The sequence below is a fragment of the Emys orbicularis genome, chromosome 7 (genome assembly GCF_028017835.1).
Source record: "Emys orbicularis isolate rEmyOrb1 chromosome 7, rEmyOrb1.hap1, whole genome shotgun sequence".
Classification (NCBI taxonomy): domain Eukaryota; kingdom Metazoa; phylum Chordata; order Testudines; family Emydidae; genus Emys; species Emys orbicularis.
This window is the reverse complement of record NC_088689.1, coordinates 22,513,863-22,537,889: the sequence shown is the minus strand read 5'-3', so window position 1 is coordinate 22,537,889 and position 24,027 is coordinate 22,513,863. Positions and strand designations below refer to the sequence as shown.

The 24,027-nt window shown below is 45.1% G+C and overlaps 1 protein-coding gene across 1 annotated transcript in view; it reads left to right on the top strand.

Moving 5' to 3' along the window:
- The window catches only part of ADAM12 (ADAM metallopeptidase domain 12), a 298,168-nt gene that overhangs the window by 261,731 nt on the left and 12,410 nt on the right, over positions 1–24,027 (top strand). The window contains exons 18-21 of the mRNA XM_065407602.1: positions 7,328–7,436; positions 12,351–12,486; positions 13,125–13,233; positions 13,718–13,900. Of these exons, the coding sequence (XP_065263674.1) occupies positions 7,328–7,436; positions 12,351–12,486; positions 13,125–13,233; positions 13,718–13,900 (537 nt within the window). The remainder of the gene's footprint in view (positions 1–7,327; positions 7,437–12,350; positions 12,487–13,124; positions 13,234–13,717; positions 13,901–24,027) is intronic.

The following is a 24,027-nucleotide window of genomic DNA, read 5'->3' as shown; positions in this document are numbered from 1 at the left end:
GTTTCTCTGTGGTCCCAGCAGTGAGTTATAGTATGCATCTGAATTGAGATTTTTCAAAAAGCACTTCAAAAAGGATTAAAATAAAAAAAATAGCAAAACCATGGTGACTGCAGTGTGGGAATTACAGACAAGTCACCTTAACTTCAGTACCCAGAAAGATAATGAAGCAAATAATTAAGCAAATCAATTTGTGAACAATCTAGAAGATAATAAGGCTATAAGTAATAGCATGGATTTGTCAAGAACAAATCCTGTCAAACCAACCTAATAGCTTTTTTTGACAGAGTAACAAGCCTTGTGGATAGGGGAGAAGCAGTAGATGTGGTATATCTTGACTTCGGTAAGGCTTTTGATACTGTCTCGCATGACCTTCTCATAAACAACTAGGGAAATAAAACCTAGATGGAGCTACTATAAGGTGGGTGCATAACTGGTTGGAAAACCATTCCCACAGAGTAGTTATCGGTGGTTCATAGGCAAGCTGGAAGGGCAAATCAAGTGGGGTCCCGCAGGGATCAGTTCTGGGTCTGGTTCTGTTCTATATTTTCATCAGTGATTTAGATAATGGCATAGAGAGTACACTAATAAAGTTTGCAGATGATACCAAGCTGGGAGGGGTTGCAAATGCTTTGGAGGATATAATTAAAATTCAAAATGATCTGGACAAATTGGAGAAATGGTCTGAAGAAAATAGGATGAAAATTCATTATGAACAAATGCAAAGTACTCCACTTAGGAAGGAACAATCAGCTGCGCACATACAAAATGGGAAATGACTGCTTCCAGAAAGGGATCTGGGGGTCATTAGAGGATGACAAGCTAAATATGAGACAACAGTGTAACACTGTTGCAAAAACAACAAACATGCTTCTGGAATGTATTAACAGGAGTGATATTAAGCAAGACACAGGAAGTAATTCTTCTGCCCTACTCCATGCTGGGTGCCACATTTCAGGAAAGTTGTGGACTAATTGGAGAAAGTCCAGAGAAGAGCAACTATGGTCTAGAAAACATGACCTGTGAGGGAAGACTGAAAAAACTGAGAGGGGACATTATAACAGTTTTCAAGTACATAAAAGGTTGTTACAAGGAGGAAGGAGGAAAAATTGTTCTCCTTAAACTCTGAGGATAGCACAAGAAGAAATGGGCTTAAATTGCAGCAAAGGTTTAGGTTGGGCATTAGGAAAAATTTCCTGTCAGGGTGATTAAGTACTGGAATAAATTGCCTAGGGAGGTTGTGGAATCTCCATCACTGGAGATTTTTAAGAGCAGATTACACAAACACCTGTCAGGGATGGTCTAGATAATGCTTAGTCCTGCCGTGAGTGCAGGGGACTGGACTAGATGACCTTCTGAGGTCCCTTCCAGTCCTATGATTCTATGAAAGTTACATGAGATAGATTTAGATTTAAACCAGTTATGATAATTTATTTCAGTTCACAAAACTTTTTAGCAATAAAGAGCACCTAAATGTTTTTAAACACAATTTATTTTTCATAAAGGTGTTAATTATTTCAAACTACATCATTTTAATCTTGCAGCATGATTGGTTCATTTGTTTCCGTGAAAGCCTGTGCCAACAGAAATCATGCTTCAAGAACTATAGGAACTATAGGAACTAAAAATCCCTTTTTATAATTAATAGATAATATTATAGCTTTTGTTTTGAAAAGATTTGCAGAATCAATGATAACATAACTTCAAGTGCTTGCTCGTGTCGATTCCATTCTAGGTGAGTGCGCACCCACGTGCACAGTTGTCAGAGATTTTTGCCTTAGCGGTATCTGTAGGGTCGGCAGTGGCGCCCTCTGGAGTGCTGTGCTCATGCGTCGGTATATTAGGCACTGCTGGCCCTATGCCCTTTCAGTTCCTTCTTACCGCCCATGATGGTTGGTCGGAGCACCTTCCCTTGCCTTGCAAGTGGATAGCGGTTCTCTCTAACTCTCATTGTTGTTAACTTTGTATATTGTTTGCTTACAGTAGGTAAGTGTTAAGTAATGTTACTTAGTAAGTTAGAGTCCCAGCGGGGATTTAGCCCCAGGGTGGGGTATGCCCCGGTCCCTGGGTTTTAAGCCTTGTTCTGCCTGCATTAGGCCTATTCCTGTTAGTTAGCTGTCACACGTGAAGGACAAATGTCGCATTTGCAAGAACTTTCATCCTCGAACTCAAAAGCAGCGCAACATTCGTCTAAGGGCCTTCCTCATGGAGGCTGCTCTTCGCCCGGCATCAGCGCCTTCCCGCTCTGACTCTACGCCCAGCACCTCGGCCTTGGTGCACCGCCAACACTGAGGTCCGCCCGGCCCTGCTCCCTTTCGCCGGTGGCCAAGAAGCGTCTGAAGAAACGAGACTCCCCGGCACCAAGCAAGAAGGGTCAAGGGATGTTGGGCAAAGGACCCAGTTCAGGCCACCTTCCCACTCCAGAGCCACAAGGGGATACCTCTCTTGCTGGACGCCCCAGTCCCCCCTAGGGATCCACCACCAACTCCCAGGAGCGGTAGGGCACCCAGGCACTTGGTAGGGCCATCGACGTCTGAGCCCTCCCGATGGCCAGTGATCAGAGAGCTCTCCCAGCGCTGCCAATGCAGCGCATGGTGTTGGATCCGGCTAAGGTTTCCCAAAGGGATAAGTCAGCCATGAGACCTCCTCAGCGGGCAGCTGAACGCTGTTGGTCCCCAGAGCAGATGCAGCGTTCCCCATCTCCGTGGCTGGGATCCCTGACTCTACAACCTAGGTCTCCTGTCAGACAGCCTAGGTCGCCAGCACTGCGCTTGCAGTCACCATTGACGTGCCTATGGTGAGATGTGGTCTCCGTACATCCAACACAGATCATCCTCCTGCCAGCCTACCCCTTGGCATAGATCTCCATCGGTGCATCGTTCCCCTCAGATATGGGACCAGTCATTGGCATGGCACTGATTTCCCTGCCTCCAGTACTGGTCTTTGGAGAGGCACCGGTCCTTCAATTCGAGGCATCACACTTCCACGGCTACAGTCAGCTGCCAGACGCATGCTTCTATGACCCCACGCTGGTCACTGGAAGGGGACTCATCCAGATCAGAACAGGACTTCAGCCCCTCGCCATGACAGCAGCAGCCCTTGTAGGCGCCCGAGACCATCTCGGCTTTCACGGTGCCGACCTGGCAGCAGGGCCGGTGGCAGGCGCAGTGGCCATATTGGAACGCGGGGGGCATGCCAGTTATGCCAATGCCCTTCTCGCATCACTCCTCCCTTGCTGCCTCAGAGAAGCAACCCACAGCACCGATGGCACCGGGCTCGGTGCGCAGAGCGGAATCTGATACTGCAGTAGAGGAGTGGGTGCCCACTCCAAAAGAACCATCCCCCACAGGGGACAATGTCCCAGGCCCTCCCCAGGTGGTTTAATCCTCATCCTTGTCACCAGACAAGGCAGTAGCAGGGCCCTCAAGCGCCAGACCTCCTGATGACTTTAAGGAGCACCAAGCCTTGCTCAGAAGGGTGGCTTCGAACTTGGGCCTGGAGGTAGAAAAAATGGCAGAGAAGCCTGACACTTTATTCAACGTGATTTTGAAAGTTTATTTGACGTCCAGCCTTCAGTTTAGGGTGTCAAACCACCAAGCTTTATTGGGGAGATACAAAATTTTAATCTGTGGGACTCCCTCAAAAAGTTTAAAGACTCGCTACCCCAGGACTTGGCCCAAGAGTTCACCGCCATCTTGGAGAAGGGTACCACAGTGGTAAGGGCCTCCCTCCAGATGGCCTGGGACGCGGCCGATTCGGCAGCCAGGGTCGGCGCCTCCGCCATGGTAATGAGGTGCAGTTCCTGGCTTCAATCTGCAGGTCTGTCCCAGATGCAGTCCTCCATCCAGGACCTCCCGTTCGATGGGAGCGGTCTCTTCTCCGAGCAGACAGATGCGAGGCTGCATGGACTTAAGGACACTCGAGCCAAATCCCCTCCTGCACCAAACTCCCTCCCAGATCCCGCACCCCTCACCCTCTCCTGCACCCTTACACTCTGCCCCAGCCTGGAGCCCCTTCCTGCACCCAAACTCCCTCCCAGAAAGAAACTAATATAACATCTGTTCTAAGGTAAGAAGTAGGCCATTTTGAATTAATTTAACTATATTTTACATGTTTTCAGACTGAAATGGAACCAGAACGGCTTTATGTTAATTAAAAGGCAAGATTAGTATAGAGTTAATGCCATAATTGTGATCATTTTGTTTTAAATTAGGAAAAAGACTTGTATACAGGGGCCCCACAAAATCTAATAGCCCTGGGCCCGTAGGAGAGTTAATCTGGCCCTGACCAGAGTATCCGGCCCGAGCAGGCTTTGCTGTGGTCGATATTGGACTACCTTCTGCATCTCAAGCTCCATGGCCTGTCTCTTTCCTTAATTAAGGTCCACTTGGCACTATTTCAGCCTTCCACCCTCCATTCCAGGGCAGGTCAGTCTTTGCTAACAACATGACAATCAGGTTTTTGAAAGGAGCAACTCTATCCACGTGTTCATGACCCTGTCCCGCCTTGGGACCTGAATCTCATGTTGACGCGGCTCATGGGTCCCCCTTTTGAGACTTTGGCTTCCTGCTCCCTTCTTTTACTCTCCTGGAAGGTCTAATTCCATTTTACAAGGACACGGTCCAGCTGCGACCACACCCAGTTTTCCTGCCTAAGGTTGTTTCACAGTTTCATACAACCCAGGACATATACTTACCTGTCTTCTTTCTAAAGCTTCATAAGTCAGATGAGGCGCATAAATTACACTCTCTGGACGTCAGGAGAGCATAGCCTTTTACATCGACAGGACCAAGCCGTTCCGTAAGTCAACGCACTTGTTTGTCACGGTGGCGGACGGGATGAAAGGTCTTCCAGTGTCCGCCTAGAAGAATTCATCATGGATCACCTCCTGCATCTGTTTTTGCTATGATCTGGCTAAAGTGCCTCCACAGCGATTGTAACCGCCCAGAGAACAATGGTGCAAGCCTCATAGGTGGCCTTCCTGGCCCAAGTGCCGATTCAAGATATCTGCAGGACCGCTACCTGGTCATCCATTCACACTTTCATGTCTCCTTATGCACTTACCCAGCAGATCTGAGATGATGCTGTCTACGGTAGAGCAGTGTTGCAAGCCGTACAACTGTGAACTCCATGCCCGCCTCCATGGATACTGCTTGTGAGTCACCTAGAATGGAATCTACATGGGCAAACACTCGAAGAAGAAAAAATGGTTACTTAGCTTTCGTAACTGTTATTCTTCAAGATGTGTTGCTCATGTCCGTTCCATTACTCGCCCTCCTACCCCTGAGTCGGAGTTGCAGACAAGAAGGAACTGAGGAGGCGTAGGGCCTGTGGCACCTAATATACCTACACATGAGCGCGACATTCCAGAGGGCACCACTGCCGACTGTATGGATACCGCTAAGGCAAAAATCTCTGACGACTATGCACGTGGGCACGCACACATCTAGAATCTAATGGACATGAGCAACACATCTCAAAGAACAAGTTACAAAAGGTAAGTAACTGGGTTTTGTCAGTGTGTGGAAATAAACATCGACTTACAGATTGGCATTTGTACGTCAGAGTTATGGACTCTGAGTCATGGTGTCTTCTAAGAAGCAAAACAAGAACTTGCAGAGTTGTAGATGGTAATCCTTGTAGAGCTTTAATTTATAAATAAGTGTAGCATAAATGATATTTGTAACTGTCCTTCTGTATGTGGAAAACAAATCAGTGGTAATGTTTTATATGACTCTGGAATATTTCCTTTGAAAGTACTGTGAGAGGAAGCGAAGGCTGAGTAAATGATTATTTTTATTGAACTATGCAGACTCCCCAAAATACGGCCTTACTGAAAACATGCAAATTGGCTTCCTCAGAAAAAGCATCTTGAGAGATTATTTAACCTAACTAGATTGTCTTAAACAGGATTCTACTGATCAATCTGTTGTCAAGTTTTCCCATGGCAAAGGTTCTGCAGAGCAGTGATGATCAATGTTAGTAGCACTAAGGACCCCCTTGGCACCTTGCCATAAATGCGAGTGTGAGAGTGATAAAGTGTAACTCTGCCTTGCTTAGCCCTATGCAGCACAATGTTTATCTCGTTCAATCATACCATAATGGCAAAAGGTGCATCATTAGCCGCTGCTTAAAATCCTGGCAGCACCTCATTTGGATGGGAGAGGGTCTTCCCCTGGGCGAGAACTGAAGGGCAAGCCCTTCGTTGGAGAGCTGAAGGTTTCTTTTTTTTTCTTTTTAGTATCTCTCCCAAGAATAAAGCACAGGGATCCCGTTAGCTCATTCTCCCTTGTGCAATGGAAACGGGTTGTTATTACCCTATTAGGTCTGTTCCTTGGTGCTCTCTCATGCTGCAGGGAGCACTCCCTGAGTGAGCCATGTGCTTCTATCTCTGCCTAACTATAGGCTAAGCAAATAGAGCACCACTGTGGGACACTAGTATATATATATACACACACCTCTACCCCGATATAACGCGACCCGATATAATACGAATTCGGATATAACGCAGTAAAGCAGTGCTCCGGGGGGGCGGGGCCGCGCACTCCGGCGGATCAAAGCAAGTTCGATATAACGCGGTTTCGCCTATAATGCAGTAAGATTTTTTGGCTCCCGAGGACAGCGTTATATTGGGGTAGAGGTGTATATATATTTTCAGGTCATGCAAATCTAGTGTCAAGGAGAAAAGTTTTAGTCACAGGAACCTGGGGCAGGTCAGGTCTCTTCAGAGGTGTCCACCTTGCACCAGCCTTCTCATCTGTCAAGATCCCTCTTCTTTCAACCTGCATATTCAGTGTGATCAAACTCTGTCCTGCTTCCAGTTCCCTGTCTCCTCCCTTTGGCTAGGAATGTTGGTCACCCTTATTGCTGAGGCCTGAGAAGTGGCAGAATCAGTAGGCAGTCCAGCACAGGTAGGTTAGGATTGGACAGAGAAGCAAGCTGCTCAGGCATTGTTGGGGCGTTAGGAAGGTGAGAGGAATCTTGTTCCTTTCAAGGGAGAAGGAACAGGAGTTGTGAGAAAGGTTTATAGTTCCAATAGAGGTACTAGATGACACTTACAGTTCAAGTTATCACCTGCAATACGTGAATACTGATTGAGGTTCCACGTTGCTATTAGGATATACACATTTTGAAAAATGTATAAGTAATTGTATTTAATGGAGGTTGTGGCAGCAGGCTGATTTGGATGTGTTCCTGTTGTGACATGAGCTTTAATCCCCACGCATCTACTACTGCCTGAGTGAAAGCTCCTATAGTCTGATAAAATTCAATCTAAGCTGCCTGGAATAACTTTTCATATTACTTCATTTGTCGTCATTTTATTTTGAAGGTCTGTAACAATAAAAAAAATTGTCACTGCGAAGCTGACTGGGCCCCTCCCCATTGTGACAAGCCAGGGTTTGGCGGCAGCATGGACAGTGGACCAACCAGACAAGCAGGTTAGTAATAGCTGGTGCTTTCCTGCCATTCCGTGGTAGAAAGTGAAAATCCAAATGGGTTTTATTGAAAATATGTACTGAGACTGCAAAACTGTCAATAAATTGGGCAAGCTAGTCCAAATGAATTGGCACTAATTAAAATTTAATGAAGCCAAAACCACTGCCAGTTGATTGTAGCAATGTAGTTGCATAATTAAGAACACAACAACCCAGAGATTTTGTTTGTTTTTAAACGTACACTATCCAGTTAGGTAGTTCTGGGATGTGGGGCGATGGTATATTGGTGTGAGCACAAGATTATGAACCAGGAACTCAAGTTTTAACCCTAACTCAGTGTGTGGACATGAGCAAGTACAGTAACTTAACTTTTCAACTGCTGTAAGGGCTTGCAGGGTACCCTGTAACAGTTCCCACGTATTTATTGAGTCTCTATATCATATTATCATATAAGAGATAGAAACACTGTGTTTCTGATCTACCTTGAGATACATCAAACTCCAAAGCATCCTCCATTGACTACAGCATCACTGTATCAGCATCAGCATGGGTTTATGGAAAATAAATCTTCTCAGACTAACTTGATATCTTTTCCATATGAGATTACAAGTTTGGATGATAAAGGTAACAGTGTTGATGTAATTTACTTAGACATCTGTAAGGCATTTGACTTGATAGCACACAACATTTTGATTAAAAAACTAGAATACAGAATTATCATCACAAACAATAAATGGATTAAAAATTGGCTAACAGAGAGGTCTGAAAATGTAATTGCAAACAGGGAATCATCATTGACCAGGTGTGTTTCTAGTGGATTTCAGGGATTGTTTCTTGGTGTGACGCTATTTAACATTTTTATCAATGACCTGAAAGAAAACTTAATATTCACTTATGACACAAAGACTGTGGGAGTGGTAAGTAATGAAGGTGACAGGTCACTGATACAGAACAAACTGGATCACTTCCAAACCATGTGTATTTTAATATGGTCAAATATAAACAAAGAATACAGAATGGGGGACTCTGACCTGGAAATAAACTTGGAGGTCATGGCAGATAATCAGCTCTACATGTGCTGCTAGTGCAACCCTTTGACCAAAAGGGCTAATGCAATCCTTGGATGCATAAACAAGGAATCTCGAGTAGTATTAAGGATATTACCTCAGTATATGGCAGTGGTGTAACCGCTGTTGGAATACTGTGTCCGGTTCTGGGGTCTACAATTCAAGAAGGATGTTGATGATAAATTGGAGAGGGTTAAGAACAGATCCACAAGAATGATTAGTGGATTGGAAAACATGTCTTACAGTGATGGACTCAAGGAGCTCAATCTATTTAACAAAGAGAAGGTTAACAGATGACTTGGTCACAGTTTGTAAGTACCTATGTGAGGAACAAAAAATTGACAAGGTGCTTTTCAATCTAGCAGACCAAGGATATAACAAGATCTAAAGGCTGGAGGTTTAAACTAGACAAATTCAGACTACAGATAAAGTGCAGATTTTTGACAGTGAGGGTAATTAACCACTGGAACAATTTAGTAAGGATCATGGTGGATTTTCTATCACTAGCAATTTTTTAAAACAAGATTGGATGTTTTTCTGAAAGATATGCTCTAGTTCAAAAAGAAATTAATTCAAGGAAGTTCTATGGCCTATGTTATATAGGAGGGCAGACTCGATGGTTACAGTGGTCCTTCTAGCTTTATACTCTGTGAATTTCAATAGTGTATTTGTACTGTTTGTGCATGCAAAGCCACGCCCACAACCGTGTGCCTAATGTAAGCCTGAAATTACTGTCATTACAAGTGCAAATCGGGAATTTGTGCAATCAGATGGCCAGACATTCATGCATACTATTAACTGATTTGCATGCATGCACGCACTTTTAAAAATAGGAACCTCAGAATATGACAAATCCAGAAAAATAAGCAACTGTGATATGGGGACTTTAAGAAGGGGCTTTTGTAGTGGGGAAAACTTCGGAATATGTCACAATTAAACATAAATGCTTTTAACTTTCACATATATTTAAAAGTTCGTCTCAAATTTGATGATAATGGAAGATGTATATATTTCCTTTACCCTGTGCCTTCAATTTCCCTACTGGCCATTGCATCCTATTTCTCCTCTAGCCAGAGACAGATTTTTTCGATTCGTGTTAATAATCCTTGATAATCCTTAGACAATTGTGGGCGTGGCTTTGCATGCACAAACAGTACAAATACATTATTGAAAATCAGTCTCATAATTCACAGAGTATAAAGCTAGAAGGACCACTGTAACCATCTACTGTGCACTCCTATATTTATATTTCAGCGTACCATAACTTTAGTGATTTCAATGGAGTTCTAATTTATATCAGTGACAGGAGAACTAGGCCCATAGTCTACTCACATTAGCATATGTGGCCTATGATTTCCTGGGAAGTAATCTGAGCTCTTTTCATATGAATAATGCTATTCAAAAGTAAATTGGATTGTATTCTCTACATACTGGATCCTGCAGTGAATTGTAATGCTGAACTAGTGACCTCACAATCATTTCCATGGCAACAACATGACATTATGATTTCACTGCAGGACATAGCCGAAAGAAGATTCTGGGTTCTGAGGGAGAAAGATCTTATTCAAACACCAAACATCCAACAAAATAGCAAAGAAACTGAGCTCAAGAAGTGAGCAAGTACAGTTATTAATGTGTAAATATTCTCATTTTTCCAGGTTTGCTCTAACATAAGTCCTTCTTTAACTCACCTTGCTATGGCTAAGTAGTGCAGGGAACTACAAAATCTGACTGTACATATCATGTAGAATGTGCTGCACTACATAGCGGTAACTGGGGAGAAGGCAAATACGGGGTGTCTTCAATAATTCAGTTCTCTTCTTTGGAAGGAAGCCCTTTAATGTTACTTTTAAAATAGTTTTCTGCAGTTTTATATATCATGATACTTTTGCCATCTATTTTCAATGACCATGCTATATTCAGTAGTATTGGGAATAAACAAATATAGAAATTGCTAGGGGAGCTAATTTTCCTTCCCTGACACTTGTGCTTTAAATATGAGCAGTTGATACAAGATTTGGATTATGATCTGAATAGTTTGCACATCTGTTAATCAAACTGTAGAAGGATTAGCTCAATAAAAGACACACAGTCATTTACCTTGGTTAAATGTGACGTATGGCCTGATTTGTCTTTAGTAACTGATTTTACCCAGCTGACTTTTACTAAATCCATGTACTCAGCACACTATAGCTTTATTAAATAGCAGCACTAAATATTTAACAGAATCGTTATGTAAAGATAAATTAAATGTAATTGCCTATACTCGGTTTACTAATTTTATTTAGCTTTTAGTACTGGAAAGAGATTTATTACTGTTACTCTGAGCTAAAGTGCTCTATGTCGCTGTCAGTCAACGCAATCAATGCTGTCAATTGCATTGGCCAATGTCTAGTTGAGGTTGGGGTATGTTGAAGATCTAGCTGGCTGAAATGCAATCAGGATAAGACTGAGATAATGCTGATAGATTGCCATTGTAAGCATTATAACTATACCTTTTACTGAGGGTGAGAAATTCCATATATTGTTAGCGTTTGTAGTTCTGGAGTATTATTGCATCTCCAGCTGCTGGTAGATGATCATATAGCAGACCTGTCTACCAGAGTTTTTTTCCATCTCTTCCTGACCACAAGATTGTGACTGGTTTTTTTTTTGGGGGGGGGGAAGGGGGGGGGTTAGATGCAAACCTTGCGGGCATGATTAATTCATGTCTTTGTTACCTTTAGATTAGACTATTGCAATGTGCTCTGCACAAAACTGCACTTTAAATCATTCTGGAAACCTAAGGCAGTGTAGAAGGCAGCAGCCTGCACGTTAAATGGTGTGTCTCATCACAAGCACATGATACCATATTCTTACATTGCTTGCTCCTTGATTTCCAAATTGAGATTAAGATGTTGGCTTTGACATATAAAGCCCTAAGGGCTTGAGACCTTCCCACTCCCCCTGCCATACTGCCACAGCTGCAGTTAGCAGAGAAGCTTGAGCTGGAGCTCCCTGTTGGTATAAAAGAGAGAGAGAGCGCTCCTGGCAGGGTTTGCTCTGGATTGGGTTGGATGGAATCTTTGATTAGATTATTTTCTGGTTTTGGAAGAGCAGAAGCTGCCAGCATTATTCATTACTGCATATTACTGTATTTAGAGCAAAGGCCACCCATTATTCCATTCCATCTGTTGTTACTGAGCTCAAGGAGCATAACCATTGTCACAGCAGTTACCAACCTGTAATGTAAAAGGCTGACATTTGGACTGTAAAATCCAGAGTAATGCAATCCAAATAACACTGTGAAATGGGCCACTTGGAATACAGTGAAACCTGGTAAAGAAATTGCCATTCTGTAGTGTCTTAAATAAATACAACCATGAGTGGTCTTTTAATATCCATTTCAAGTGGAGAAAACTTTGGTAAACCAAGACACAACCATTTTGCTATCAGCTGTTGAGTTTTGTGTAGTATCTCAAATTGAAGCTAACAAATAAACTATCAAAGTTTTTAGTATTTGTATCACTGAGAGTTGATATTTAATTGCCTCTTCCCTCTTTTAGTGCACCCCTCTGTATTTTTTTTCCTGTTTTCTGCTTTGGATATTTATACAGTTGAGGAATGAGTCTATCAGCTTGTATTGAACCATTTTGTTTTTGGAGTTGACAGAAACAAATGATGTGAGAATTAAGTTCAAGCATAATCATAGCAGAAATACTACCTTATTAATTCCCTAATGTATTATTTACTAATTGCATTTTGTATGTTGCTAGAAAGCAGGCCTAGCCAGCAATATCCTACTCTTGATATCAGACAGATTTCATCATAACTGACTCCATCACAAGTCAAAAAATGTGTTTTATTTCAGATAATAGAAGTTTAACCATAGGAATACTCGTAACCATTCTGTGCCTTATTGTTGCTGGTTTAATCATGTATCTCAAAAGGAAGACTTTGATTAGACTGCTATTTACAAATAAAAAGACAACAATAGAGAAACTAAGGTATGATAATTTTTCTTAACTACCCACTCATTTTAATAAACTTCAGTAGAAACTGACTGTACTCATTACATTTCTCAGTACTTGTGGTGCGTATATGAGACATTTACTAAAAGTGGATTCATTCTTTAATTAAGATGAGTTTTTCAGAAGTGTTTTTTCTTCATTTCAACTTCATTGACATCAGTAAATAAAATGGGGTTTGACTATATGCCTTTTTATTATGCTTTCTGTGATAAGCAATTAAAAAGTAAAGGAAACTTTGCCTTGATTTTGGGTTGCTTGAAATATTTTCATTATCTGGCTTGGCCTTTTATCTAAACTCAGTCAAGTGAGCTAAAACGTCCGTATTTGAGGTCATTACTACTTAAATGCTAGACTCATTAGAACAGTCTCTTGGGTGCTATAAAACTGCATTTCCACAGATTGCAAGAGCTAATTTAACAGACTAGTGGCTTCAAAAAAATCAATATTTATTTTTATTCTTGCAAGATTTTTAGATAATTTTTACATTTCCTTGTTTTCCATAGAGAGCAAAAATAAGAAAGCCCTTTCAAAGTGTTATTCTGAGAACGATACTGTGAAAAAAGTAAAGCTGTAAGAACAAAGTTGCATTCAATAAGTGTATACTTGTATTGCAGGTCTGTGAGTCCAGCAAGGCCTTCCAGTTCATTTGAGCCTAATCATGTTCATACCACAACTCTCAGTAAAAATCTAGTCATAAAGCCACAAAATTTAAACATACATCAGGTGGGTTCTTAAACAGTCAAAGTATCATTATTAGAATTTGATATACATTTCCTGTATGTTTGAAGTAATTATGACACTTATTATCATTAAGTATTAAAATTATATAAAACTATGAACTAGTTAAACAAGAGCAGAAAAAGTGGGTCCAAAATGCACTTTGGCTTCCAAGTTCCAAACAGATGGAGACTCAAATGTTGAAAGGAAATACAGTTAGTCTCTGGGATACAGCCAGCCATCTCAGACAGAAGCACTACCTTCTGAACAGCCAAGGATTAGTGTTTGAATAGGCTTCTGGAAGTTGTTAATTGTTTGTTCTCTGGCTACAGAAAAGGAGTTTAGGGGTACGGTAAAGCAGGGAGGGAAAGAAGGGCAAAGCAAGTGCAGAACAAGGAAGATTACAATGTTTCAAACAATATTGTTTGTATCCATAATATTCATTGGGATTTTTTAAAACTACCAATTTTATTATTTTATGGCTCTATAGAGAGATGGTCCGAGAAGATTGCTACCATATCAGACTATTGACATCAGTAACTCTGTAAAGACATCTGATTTACAGCGGTCAAAAACACCACAGCGAGTCCTACCACCCCTTCACCAGCTACCCTGTCCTCAAACTGTACCTGCACGACCACTGCCAGCTAACCCATCTCTTAGGCTTGCTCAGGTAAATCTACATTTTCTTTCTTTCTTATATTTACAGATCGTGATGTCAGGCTACAGACTGCAGCATGAATAACAGCATATAATAAATCAGAATAAAATGTTTTATCACTTTTCATATATGGGTTCTCCCACAGCATTTCCTGTGTGATTGATAGTGTAGTGAGTGGATAGCCAGACAGCAGTCATTATGGTTTAGCTCCTGAGCTTGTGTAAAGTGGTGTAGCTCCAGTTAAGTAAATGGAACTGTTCTGATTATTCTGAATGAGGATTTGGCCTTAACTATTCCTTGTACTTCAGCCAATTAAAAGACCAAGTTAGTACATGGTTGCAATATATAGTACAGGTGGGAACTTTATCATGGAACCTTTCTGTAACTGGGTAAACATCAAGGGTATTTTCCAGTTTAACATACATGTCAACACTAAAATTTGCAGTGGAGTTATCCTCTGTGTTGTAACTGGTTTCCCTTTCTTGGTTATATGTGTTGATGAAAGGGACTTTAAACAAGGGAATGTTGGCCAGGTGACCACTATTATTGCTGCTCCTTCCTATAAGTAAAGATCCTTTTTACCATTACTCATGGTGGATGAGGCTTTTTTTAAGCAACTAACAAAATCATCCAAAGCCCAAGATTTGGTGGTGATGGGGGACTTCAACTATCCGGATATATGTTGGGAAAATAACACAGCGGGGCACAGACTATCCAACAAATTCTTGGACTGCATTGCAGACAACTTTTTATTTCAGAAGGTTGAAAAAGCTACTAGGGGTGAAGCTGTTCTAGACTTGATTTTAACAAATAGGGAGGAACTCGTTGAGAATTTGAAAGTAGAAGGCAGCCCGGGTGAAAGTGATCATGAAATCATAGAGTTTGCAATTCTAAGGAAGGGTAGAAGGGAGAACAGCAAAATAGAGACAATGGATTTCAGGAAGGCAGATTTTGGTAAGCTCAGAGAGCTGATAGGTAAGGTCCCATGGGAATCAAGACTGAGGGGAAAAACAACTGAGGAGAGTTGGCAGTTTTTCAAAGGGACACTATTAAGGGCCCAAAAGCAAGCTATTCCGCTGGTTAGGAAAGATAGAAAATGTGGCAAAAGACCACCTTGGCTTAACCACGAGATCTTGCATGAACTAAAAAATAAAAAGGAGTCATATAAAAAATGGAAACTAGGACAGATTACAAAGGATGAATATAGGCAAACAACACAGGAATGCAGGGGCAAGATTAGAAAGGCAAAGGCACAAAATGAGCTCAAACTAGCTACGGGAATAAAGGGAAACAAGAAGACTTTTTATCAATACATTAGAAGCAAGAGGAAGACCAAAGACAGGGTAGGCCCACTGCTTAGTGAAGAGGGAGAAACAGTAACAGGAAACTTGGAAATGGCAGAGATGCTTAATGACTTCTTTGTTTCTGTCTTCACCGAGAAGTCTGAAGGAATGCCTAACATAGTGAATGCTAATGGGAAGGGGGTAGGTTTAGCAGATAAAATAAAAAAAGAACAAGTTAAAAATCACTTAGAAAAGTTAGATGCCTGCAAGTCACCAGGGCCTGATGAAATGCATCCTAGAATACTCAAGGAGCTAATAGAGGAGGTATCTGAGCCTCTAGCTATTATCTTTGGAAAATCATGGGAGACGGGAGAGATTCCAGAAGACTGGAAAAGGGCAAATATAGTGCCCATCTATAAAAAGGGAAATAAAAACAACCCAGGAAATTACAGACCAGTTAGTTTAACTTCTGTGCCAGGGAAGATAATGGAGCAAGTAATTAAGGAAATCATCTGCAAACACTTGGAAGGTGGTAAGGTGATAGGGAACAGCCAGCATGGATTTGTAAAGAACAAATCATGTCAAACCAATCTGATAGCTTTCTTTGATAGGATAACGAGCCTTGTGGATAAGGGTGAAGCTGTGGATGTGGTATACCTAGACTTTAGTAAGGCATTTGATACGGTCTCGCATGATATTCTTATCAATAAACTAGGCAAATACAATTTAGATGGGGCTACTATAAGGTGGGTGCATAACTGGCTGGATAACCGTACTCAGAGAGTTGTTATTAATGGTTCCCAATCCTGCTGGAAAGGCATAACGAGTGGGGTACCGCAGGGGTCTGTTTTGGGACCGGCTCTGTTCAATATCTTCATCAACGACTTAGATATTGGCATAGAAAGTACGCTTATTAAGTTTGCGGATGATACCAAACTGGGAGGGATTGCAACTGCTTTGGAGGACAGGGTCATAATTCAAAATGATCTGGACAAATTGGAGAAATGGTCTGAGTTAAACAGGATGAAGTTTAACAAAGACAAATGCAAAGTGCTCCACTTAGGAAGAAAAAATCAGTTTCACACATACAGAATGGGAAGAGACTGTCTAGGAAGGAGTACGGCAGAAAGGGATCTAGGGGTTATAGTGGACCACAAGCTAAATATGAGTCAACAGTGTGATGCTGTTGCAAAAAAAGCAAACATGATTCTGGGATGTATTAACAGGTGTGTTGTGAGCAAGACACGAGAAGTCATTCTTCTGCTCTACTCTGCTCTGGTTAGGCCTCAGCTGGAGTATTGTGTCCAGTTCTGGGCACCGCATTTCAAAAAAGATGTGGAGAAATTGGAAAGGGTCCAGAGAAGAGCAACAAGAATGATTAAAGGTCTTGAGAACATGACCTATGAAGGAAGACTGAAAGAATTGGGTTTGTTTAGTTTGGAATGAGAAGACTGAGAGGGGACATGATAGCAGTCTTCAGGTATTTAAAAGGGTGTCATAAGGAGGAGGGAGAAAACTTGTTCACCTTAGCCTCTAAGGATAGAACAAGAAGCAATGGGTTTAAACTGCAGCAAGGGAGATCTAGGTTGGACATTAGGAAAAAGTTCCTAACTGTCAGGGTGGTTAAACACTGGAATAAATTGCCTAGGGAGGTTGTGGAATCTCCATCTCTGGAGATATTTAAGAGTAGGTTAGATAAATGTCTATCAGGGATGGTCTAGACAGTATTTGGTCCTGCCATGCGGGCAGGGGACTGGACTCGATGACCTCTCGAGGTCCCTTCCAGTCCTAGAATCTATAAATCATGTGAGAGGAGATGGTCATGTGGCTGAAGTGCAAGACTGAGAATCAAAGGTACCTCTTTGCTGCAGAGTTAATTCGCATGATCACCATCCAGGTTAGCCTAGCCTGCATGTGTGCAGCCACACTGCAAATCTCCAGATGAATTACTGTGTGCTCCCTGGTGCTGTACTCACCTATATATAGTGTTAGGACTTCTCAGGACATATCCTTTGATAGTTCTTTGTGCTGCAGTTAACTGAACCACTCTGATTCTTTCCTGGTGAATTGTGGAAGAATTTTTCTGTCCTTCTGCGCTGATACACAAGGAATTGTGGGAGGGCACTGGAAAAGTATTAGCACTCGAGTGATTTAGCCTTTGTCCTCACTGCAAAGTAGCCAGGTTACTAGCCCAGGTGAAAGCTTCACTTAGTTTTAGCCTGCAGCCCCAGATAAGCCAGTTAGCTCAGGCTGAAGCACCACCAAACTTGAATGATAGAAAGTTTTGTATGTGAACAGAAAGGGAACAAGGGCAACACCTGAGTAAGATCCTGATTTAACTCTGCAATGAAGACATAGCACAAGAGGTTTTCCAGGTTTGTTTTTTGTACGACTTTGGACAAGACACTAAGCCACTCTGTACCTCAGTTTCCTCATTTGTGAAATGGGATTAATATCTGCAAGTCCTTCCTGTCAAGGACCTGTGACACTCAACTTCAGCACCTCCGCAAGTTCCTCATGGCGGAAGTGCTCTGACCTCATGTGGAGTCCAATCCCTGACCGGAGATGCCGATAGTGCATCGCCCATTACTGGCGGTGAGCGTCCCACCCTCAGCTTCACACCCGATTCCATTGGCACCACCAAGACATAAGAAGGAGAGTCCCAAGCGCTCTTGTGAACACTGCAGCAGGTCTGCATCATGGACCGCTGTCCGCACCATGTTTCCTCCCCAAGCCAGGTTTGGCTGGGTTAGACTTCATGTGACAACCCCTCAGGCCCATCCCCTAAGGCAGGGGGCAAGGTAAAGCAGAAGCAAGAGCCGCTGGAATTGCTGGTTCCCACAAGGACCAAAGATCCCAACAGCCTGCCAGTGTGTGCCACGCAGCCGTGGCAGGACTGTCTGGGTTCTGCTCTGCATACCCCTCCTCAGAGCAGCAGACAGCGGGATGTGCCCAGGACACTGGGCTGGATGGATCTGCTGATCCCCACGTCCCACCTCAAGCTGCTGTACCTGCCCTCACTGCTTCTTTCGGCCCCCCAGCCACCTTCACCGGCGGATGAGCTGCCTCTCCTCAGCTGCAACCTGCCCCTGCCGGTCACGGTACCACCCGCACCAGTGGCTTTGCAACTGCCGGAGGCTTCTTCAGACTCAGAGGGCTTCTCAGCAGAAGAGCTGTCCTTCTCCCTGGTCTCCCAGCATAGTGCGGACTCCCAGGCTTGCCCACCCTTTCTGGCCCCCTATGCTCCAGGCCCGCCTGGATGGTACCTGTACCCGTGGGGCCCAGAGTGCCATCAAGACCCAGCCTTATGGCACCACTGGCCCATGTGGGATCCTTACTGCCGCCCATACCCACCACCGGTGGCCTAATACCAGCCCTCAGCCCCTCCGCTAGCTCCCATAGTCTTGGACCAGGAAGAGGACCCAGCGCTTGATCCAACACCAGCAGTACTGATGGCAGCCTCTTCCTCTCTGGACAAGGCCCTCATCCCACCGACCCTCTTCCCTCCTGATGATCACCACCATTACCAGGATCTGCTACAGAGGGTGGCCCTGGAGTGGGTGTGCCCCTTGAAAAGGTCCAAGACCAACCAGACTAGCCAATGGACATTCTCCAGGCGCAGGTCTGATGCTTGTAGCTCTGCCCATTCACAATGCCATTCTACAACCCGCATGAGCAGTGTGGCACTTGCTGGCATCCTGCGTCCCCACACCGAACAAGTCGGAAGGCAGATACTTTGTGCCAGCTAAGGAGGCTGACTTTTTGTTTTCCCACCCCCACATGGCCATGGAACGGGCACACCAGCACTCCTCCTCTTCCACCCCCTTGGATAAGGTGGCAAAATGCCTGGACCTCATGGGTTGCACACTCTACTCCTCTGCGGCCTTTCAGTTCCGCATTCTAACTATCAAGCTCTGCTAATGAAGTGTGCTTTCAACAATTATACCGAGCTGATGGAGTTCTTGGAGGACATCCCGCATGACAAGCACCAGTGGTTCCAAGCCCTGCTGGATGAGGGCTGCATGATGGCCAAAGTCAGCCTCCAGGCCGCGGTGGATGCGATGGACATGTCCTCCCACTCCCTGGCCACAGGGGTAGCGATGCGATGTGAAGTGTGTCTCCAGTTCTCCAGCTTTCCCAGGTTGGTCCAGTCCACCATCCCAGACCTCCCTTTTGACAAGGACAAGCTGCTCTCCACAAAGACTAACGAGGCCTTGCATTCATTGAAGGATTCTCAAGCGGCCCTTCAATCCCTTGGGATCTACACCCCCGCTACCAACAATCTAAGCTGGAGTTCCAGCAGAGCCCATACCCTCTATACCAACCTACCTACACTAAATACCAGGAGCTGGCCCGCAAGCGCCCCTGCTCCCAGCACCCACTGCCATCGGCCACCTCCACAACCACGCCTCGCCACCAGCAAAAGGCCCGATATTGGCGCGATGGTCGAGAGCTGTGAACCCCCCACTTCATTGCCTGCAGCCCCCGGGCCACCTTTGCAGGCCATCTTGCCATATTTGCCCACCACTGGGGCAAGATGACCAGGGATCGATGGGTAGTGGAGATCATGCAACATGGCTATTTGATAGAGTTTCTCACCTTCCCACCTCACCGGGCCCCCACTTTCCCGGGCTCTCTCCAGGGAGCTCTGTCCACGACATCCTCCTTCAACACAAGGCGGACATTCTCCTCAGGAAGGATACTATCGAACCTATGCCCATCACCTTCATTGGCACGGGCTTCTACTCCCTGTACTTTCTCATCCCGAAGAAGGATGGGGGCCTTCGCCCTATCCTCAATCTCTGCTTACTCAATACTTTCATCGGAAAAAGCAAGTTTCGTATGGCGACGCTCGCTTCCATCATTCCCTCCCTCTCCCAGAGGGCATGGTTCACAGTCCTCAACGTGAAAGACGTATATTTCCATATTAACATCCAGTTGGCCCACCACAAGTTCCTCTGCTTCTGTGTGGGCGGCAACCACTATCAATTCAGCGTCTTTCTATTCGGCATCGCCACAGCCCTCAGGATCTTCACCAACGTCTTTGCAGTCATAGCAGCTCACCTCTGCCAACTGTGGCTCCTCTCTGTCTACAGGCCCCATTAAGACCACCTGGAGTCAGCTTTGACCATTCCCCGCTGGGTCCGTGCATCACTCACCTGGTGGACCGATCCTACCAAGGTGCTCGGAGGCACCCCTCTCGCCACCCTCACCATAGACGCCTCCCTGGCAGGGTGCGGTGCATATTTGGGGGGCCGCAATGCACAGGGGAGGTGGACTCCCAGGGAAGCATGGAGCTGCATGCGGTCCACCTGCTTCTTCTCCGCAACCGACACACTTAGGTTTTCTCAGACACCACCACCACCGTGGCATACAAAAACAGACAGGGTGGCACTAGATTCCGGTCACTTTGCATGGAGGCCATCCACCTCTGGAACTGTTGTCTCTGCCACAACATTGTGCCCCATGTGGCGTACCTCCTGAGGACACAGAACTCCCTGGTGGACGCACTAAGCAGAGCTTGGTACCTCAACCACGAGTGGGAGCTCCATGACCCCATGCGCTGCACCATCTGCCAGGCCTGGGGCCTCTGGAATCCCCCCTCTGGGATCTCTTTGCAAATTCCCCCTCTAATTCTCCAGTGAGGGCCAGGGGTCAAGACTCCAAGGGCGGTGCCCTCCTTCTTCTATGGCATGGCAACCTTCTGTACTCTCTTCCCCCAGTCCCTCCGCAGGACCTGCCAAGATCAGGCGAGGGTCATCCTGATAGCCCTGTGCTGGCTTTGACAGTTCTGATTCCCCAAGCTACTCAACTGTCAGCCCACCCACTGATCAACTTCCCCAACAGGCTGGACCTTCTCTCACAGGACCACAGTAGAGTTTGCCAACCTGGGCCCACTCCAACTGACGGTCTGATTTTTGGATGGGGCTAATGCAGGGATCGGCAACTTTTGGCACGCGACCCACCAGGGTAAGCCCCCTGGAAGGCCGGGTGGTTTGTTTACCTGACGCATCCGCAGGTTCGGCCAATTGCAGCTCCCACTGGTTCACTGCTCCAGGCCAATGGGGGCTGCGGGAAGCGGTGGCCAGGCCTGCGCTGTATTCTTATACACAGTAGGTGGGAGTCTATGAGGGCATGCTATGCCACAAAATTGAAGCACTTCACCTCCTGGGTGCACCGCCAGCGTCCCCCCGTCCCCCCCCACTGTCTCTGTACCCATGATCCTAGACTATCTCCTGGAGCTCAAGGACTCAGGCCTCATGCTCAGCTCAATCCACGTCCACCTTGTGGCACTCAGCACCTTCCTCCCTCCTTCCCTCCCATGGATGGTGTAGCAGGGTGGCTACCCCGCTCCTAAAATAGAAGGGGTTAAAAGCAGCCCTGAAGAGGGCTGTGGCTGGGGACGGCTGATTGGGGAAGCAGCCACAGCTGGGCCACGCCCCAATTAGGCCACAGCTGGCCCTATAAAGGGCCATCAGCCAGGAGCTAGTGGAGTTTCCCTCTAGCTCTGGAGGGAGATGGTCCTTCCTGCCTGAAAGCTAAGGGTACTGAAGGTGAAGCAGTGCTGGGAAAGGGGCAAGCTGAGCTAGGGAGCTCAGGCCTGGTGACCTCCCAGGCTGCGGCCTGATAGCAAGGCCTAAAAGGGTACTGGGAAGGCAGCAGGTCCAGAACCTCCCTTGCCTATGATGACTGGCTTTTACGGGAGGGACACGAGGCCAGCGGCAAGTGGGATGGCGACCAGCAGAGGGCACTCTGACAGCTGGTGAGCTAATTCCCTGGACAACCAGCAGGAGGCGCCGCAGGAGTGAGTCGTCACACTGCTACAGACGGCCAGTCAATATATTTACCCATCTTACTGGTACCTGGTTTCTGAGGGGCCAAACAAACTGCTTCCCGACAGTCCTTACCCCCACTCCCTTCTGGCATCTCAACCTCATGTTGTCTGCCCTCACCCGGCCTCCATTCGAACTCCTGACCACATGCAAATGCCCATCTATTCATGAAAGTCCTCCGCCTGGTGGGTCAGCAAACTAGTAGCCATGATGGTTGACCCGCTTTCTTTCCCCCACCACCCCCAATATACAGTTTTCCATAAAGAGAAAGTCTCTTTGCGCCTTCATTCTAAGTTCCTCCCAAAGTTCATCTCCGAGTTTTAGCTCAACCAGTCCATCTATCTCCCAGTCTTCCATCCGAAACAGCATGCCACTCCCGTGGACAGGACGCTGCACTCCCTGGACATCTGCAGGGCACTGGCCTTCTACTTGGATAGGACTCGCGTCTGTCACGCCTCCCCACACCTCTTTGTAGTCACAGTGGAATGGTTGAGAGGGCAAGCCCTCTCCTCGCAGCACATATCCAACTGGATCTCGAAGTGCATTACAGAATGCTATGCACACAATGCCACCTGGCAGAATCACGGCACACTCCACGCGGGCGCATGCGACTATCTGCGTCTCCCTGGCAGATGTCCCTTGGCACAAGAGCTGCCGTGCGGCAACATGGCGCGCTGTCCACACTTTCACAGCACACTATGCCATCGACCAGTGGGCGGCCACAGAAGCCAATATAAGACACGTTGTCCTACAGCAGGCTTTCCCCATTATGTCCTCGCACCCACCTCCAAACTGATCATTACGCCATACTCACCCGCATTTGAAATACATAGAGGTACCATCACTCAAAGAAGAGGAGGTGGTTACTTACCAGTAACTGCAAAAAGAACAAGGAGTACTTGTTGTTAGGATATAGATATTCAAGCCTGTCTGTAAAGCCTATACTTAAGAATTTAGGTATATGATTATTATTTAGCTAGTTATAGAGGTATAAAAGAAAGAATCTGTGTAAGGGCCTTGTCTCACTGTGACAGTCTGAGGCCCTGTTTAGTCATACTGAAATAAGGCAATCTGGGGCTGTTAGAAAGGTGATCCGATCTATTACCTCCAGAAAAAGGGAAGAGCCTAGACGATGTAAAGGGAAATTTAGTTTGATAGTTTTCTGTCTGGTAAGAACTCACTTATTAATAGACACAGCTGGGAAACCCTTATGTCTTTATAGATGTAGTTGTGAAATCCTCGCTTCTGTATTGTTTTGTATGTTTATTTGCATGGTCTTTGTCTGGTTCTGTGATTGTTTCTGTCTGCTGTATAATTAATTTTGCTGGGTGTAAACTAATTAAGGTGGTGGGATATAATTGGTTAGCTAATCATGTTACAATATGTTAGGATTGGTTAGGTAAATTTCAGTAGAATGATTGGTTAAGGTATAGCTGTGAATATTACTATATAAATTAGGGGCAAGCAGGAAGTAAGTTGGGATTCGAAAATAAGGAAAAAGGAACTTGGATTTAAACTTGTTGGAAGTTCACACCAATAAACATCGAATTGTTTGCACCTTCGGACTTCGGGTATTGTTGCTTTCTGTTCATGCGAGAAGGACCAGGGAAGTGGGAAAGTGAAGAAATAAGCTTTCTAACATCTTGGTGCCATTGACTCAGATACATCGCATCGGATAGGTGAGTGGCAGCCTGTAAGTCCCCCTCCCCAACAGTCCGCGCAGCTGCTTGGAGGGGGTATGGCGAACTCTCATGATGGTAGTTGCGGGTTCTGGCAAGCTGGAGTAACAGATTTTTTGAACAAATGGATAAGGAAGAATCAGGACCCATACCAGGTGCAGGGGTCCACCTGGGATGAGATTGAGAAGGAGATGGGGGAGGTTTTGGGAGACCCCAAGGGAAAGGCGTGTAGGGAAAAGGTAATGGTATTACAAGGTTTGTGTGCTGGGATGGCATACTTAGTAAAAAGGGAAGCCGATCTCCTCCAACACATTAAGGATTTGGCGGCGATTGTGGATCAGCAA